Source organism: Oncorhynchus clarkii, chromosome 10 (assembly GCF_045791955.1).
Source record: "Oncorhynchus clarkii lewisi isolate Uvic-CL-2024 chromosome 10, UVic_Ocla_1.0, whole genome shotgun sequence".
NCBI classification, from domain to species: Eukaryota; Metazoa; Chordata; class Actinopteri; order Salmoniformes; family Salmonidae; genus Oncorhynchus; species Oncorhynchus clarkii.
In genome coordinates, this window is record NC_092156.1 from 53636825 (window position 1) to 53639265 (window position 2441).

A 2441-nucleotide genomic window follows, 5' to 3' on the forward strand; every position below is an offset into this window, starting at 1 on the left:
CAATCAATATAGCCTCACTAAATATATCAAGAAATGTCATCCGGCAAAACAAGACGCTAATCCTCAGATTTGACTAACTCTGACTGACAAATGCACAAACTGTGAACATATGTTTGAATACAAAATGAAATTTCTCAGGCAAAAGAAAGTGTGCAGGAGGGGACATATGCCATTTCAAATCCTCTTTATTGCATTGCAGATAGACATACAGCAAATACATTAAAGGTAAACTCAAGCAAAATATGGAAGACAGCTATTACAGTACTTATTGTCAGTTAATGTTCTGGTCATTTCATCAACCATAGCTTGCTCTTGTTGAGTTGAAGTTTCTGATTCAAGTCCTTTCTCAGCGACCAGCTGGAGCTGGGGCTGGGGCTGGAGCTGGGGCTGGAGCTGGGGGTGGAGCTGGGGCAGGAGCTGGGGCTGGAGCTGGGGCTGGAGCTGGGGCTGGTGCTGGGGCTGGAGCTGGGGCTGGAGCTGGGGCTGGTGCTGCAGGGGCTGGGACAAGACCAAGTCTTTGCAGAAGCAGAAGGTACTGCTGGTACTGGTACTGGTACTGCTGCAGCTTTCCAAACTGCTGCAGAAAGTTTGGAAAGCCACGGCCAGGGCCAGGGCCACGGACACGCTAGAAGAAGGAGGGATATTGAAGGATAATCAAAACGAATGTAGTCGCTGGAGTCTCAATTGTGTACACCATACACATTAACTGTATATAGTTTATTTTAGAAGTAAATCATTTGTATTGAATAACTGTATAGAGCAAGGGCCATGTAGATGCTGATACTATATGTATTTTTGTAATATATTTGTGTTATATTTTTCATGTTTTCTTTACAAATGTTTTAATTTTTCTTCCACTTTGACAATACAGAGTTATTTCTGTAGATCGTTTTAATCCCACCTTGTAACTCAACAAAATGTAGAAAAAGTCGAGGGGTTTGAATATCTTTTGAAGGCATTGTATAATATGGCAGCTTCAGTTTGAATGCGGCCCACACCCTTCTGGCACAAACTTTGCTTTTCCTGTTTTTCTCTCAATGTCTCTGTCCCCAAATAAAGCAAAAATGCTCCTTCAAAAAAGATGATTCATTCATACTACTCACCTCTTCACTTGAAGAGCGCTTCTCAATGACATGCTGATGGCCATGCTCATGCTCAGCCTTCAAAAGCAAACAATAAGACAATTAATTAATATACATATGGATGTAATATACTAACTTTAAGATCTTTCTAAGTCTAACATGACATTTGCACCAGCATTTCCTGTGCATACTATATGCATGGCTTACCAAAGCAATAGAGAGAAGCATCACAAATCCAAGTAGAACAAGAATCTTCATGCTGAAAGTCTTCATCTAAATAGAGTATAAACATAAACATCATCACTTTATTAATCCATCTATTCCCTACAAGTTACAGATTATATTATACGTATAATCTAATACACAGTTAATGAGTGTATAAGAATGACTTCACTGTGAACAAAGTGTTAGAATTATAAGTATAACCATACCTTAACGTATCTCAGGGTTAAAAGCCTTCTCAGTGCCTCTGTATGTCCTTGCACACTCATCAATACACAAACAATATATAGTGTTTCTCAGCCAATCACAAAGCCCTGATGAAGCCTAAATGTGTTGCAATGAAGGATGTTGTATGATTTCTGGGTGTTCCATGTAACGTTGGGCATTGCAAAACAGGCAAAGAAATTAGCCTCTTGACACTGCTATTAATCAAATGTGCTAACTGAAAATGTCAGTATAGGCCTACTGTGTCATTGTTTCCCATCTGCTGTTAATTCCAGAACAATATTTATTCTACATCTACATTTATGGAGATAACATTCTCTGTGTGATTCTCTGTGTGAGTTTCCATTTTACCTCTGACTGGGTAGAGACAGATTTACCAGCAAATAAGTGTCTTCCTCACAAAGTGGTCCAAATGTTTAATGCAACTGTCTGAAAGTATGCAAACAAGTTTGATAAATTGTTAGAACAATTAAGCAGGATAATGGTATACTATTAAGTCTTGATACTGACTCGGAGCTATGGAAATATATATAGAGTGCCTGAGTTCTTACTGAAGTTAAAGAATTGAGGTTCACAAACGTTTAATGTTGCAACCCATTTTCAACGTGTCTTTCAAAATGGTCAAGTTTTTAGCCACCAATAAAAAACATGCACTATGTGGACACCACTTCAAATAAGTGAATTTGGCAATTTAAGCCACACTAGTTGCAGACAGGTGTATACAATTGAGCACACAGCCATGCAATTTACAGACAAATATTGGAAGTAGATTGGCCTGTACTGAAGAGCTCAGTGACTTTCAACATGGCACCAATGTAAGGTGCTACCTTTTCAACGAGTCAGTTAGTCAAATGTATTTCCTGCTAGAGCTGCCACCGGCAACTGTAAGTGCTGTTTTTGTGATGTGGAAAC

At 39.1% G+C, this 2441-nt stretch overlaps 1 protein-coding gene across 1 annotated transcript; it reads right to left on the bottom strand.

Moving 5' to 3' along the window:
* Positions 1–346: 346 nt before the first annotated feature.
* LOC139419265 (forkhead box protein D2-like) lies at positions 347–1536 on the bottom strand. Its single transcript, XM_071169219.1, has 4 exons — positions 1514–1536; positions 1290–1355; positions 1104–1160; positions 347–625 (listed from the first exon to the last, which is right to left on the bottom strand). The coding sequence occupies exons 2-4, from the start codon at positions 1353–1355 to the stop codon at positions 347–349; spliced, it is 402 nt and encodes a 133-aa protein (XP_071025320.1). The 5' UTR covers positions 1514–1536.
* Between the last annotated feature and the right edge of the window lie 905 nt (positions 1537–2441).

Bases quoted from the DNA above. Each gene is read 5' to 3' on its own strand.
- LOC139419265 (XM_071169219.1), bottom strand. From the start codon at position 1,355: ATGAAGACTTTCAGCATGAAGATTCTTGTTCTACTTGGATTTGTGATG. The intron at 1,161-1,289 runs GTAAGCCATGCA...TTGCTTTTGAAG, and splicing joins TGCTTCTCTCTATTGCTTTG to GCTGAGCATGAGCATGGCCA. The intron at 626-1,103 runs GTGAGTAGTATG...TCCTTCTTCTAG, and splicing joins AGCGCTCTTCAAGTGAAGAG to CGTGTCCGTGGCCCTGGCCC.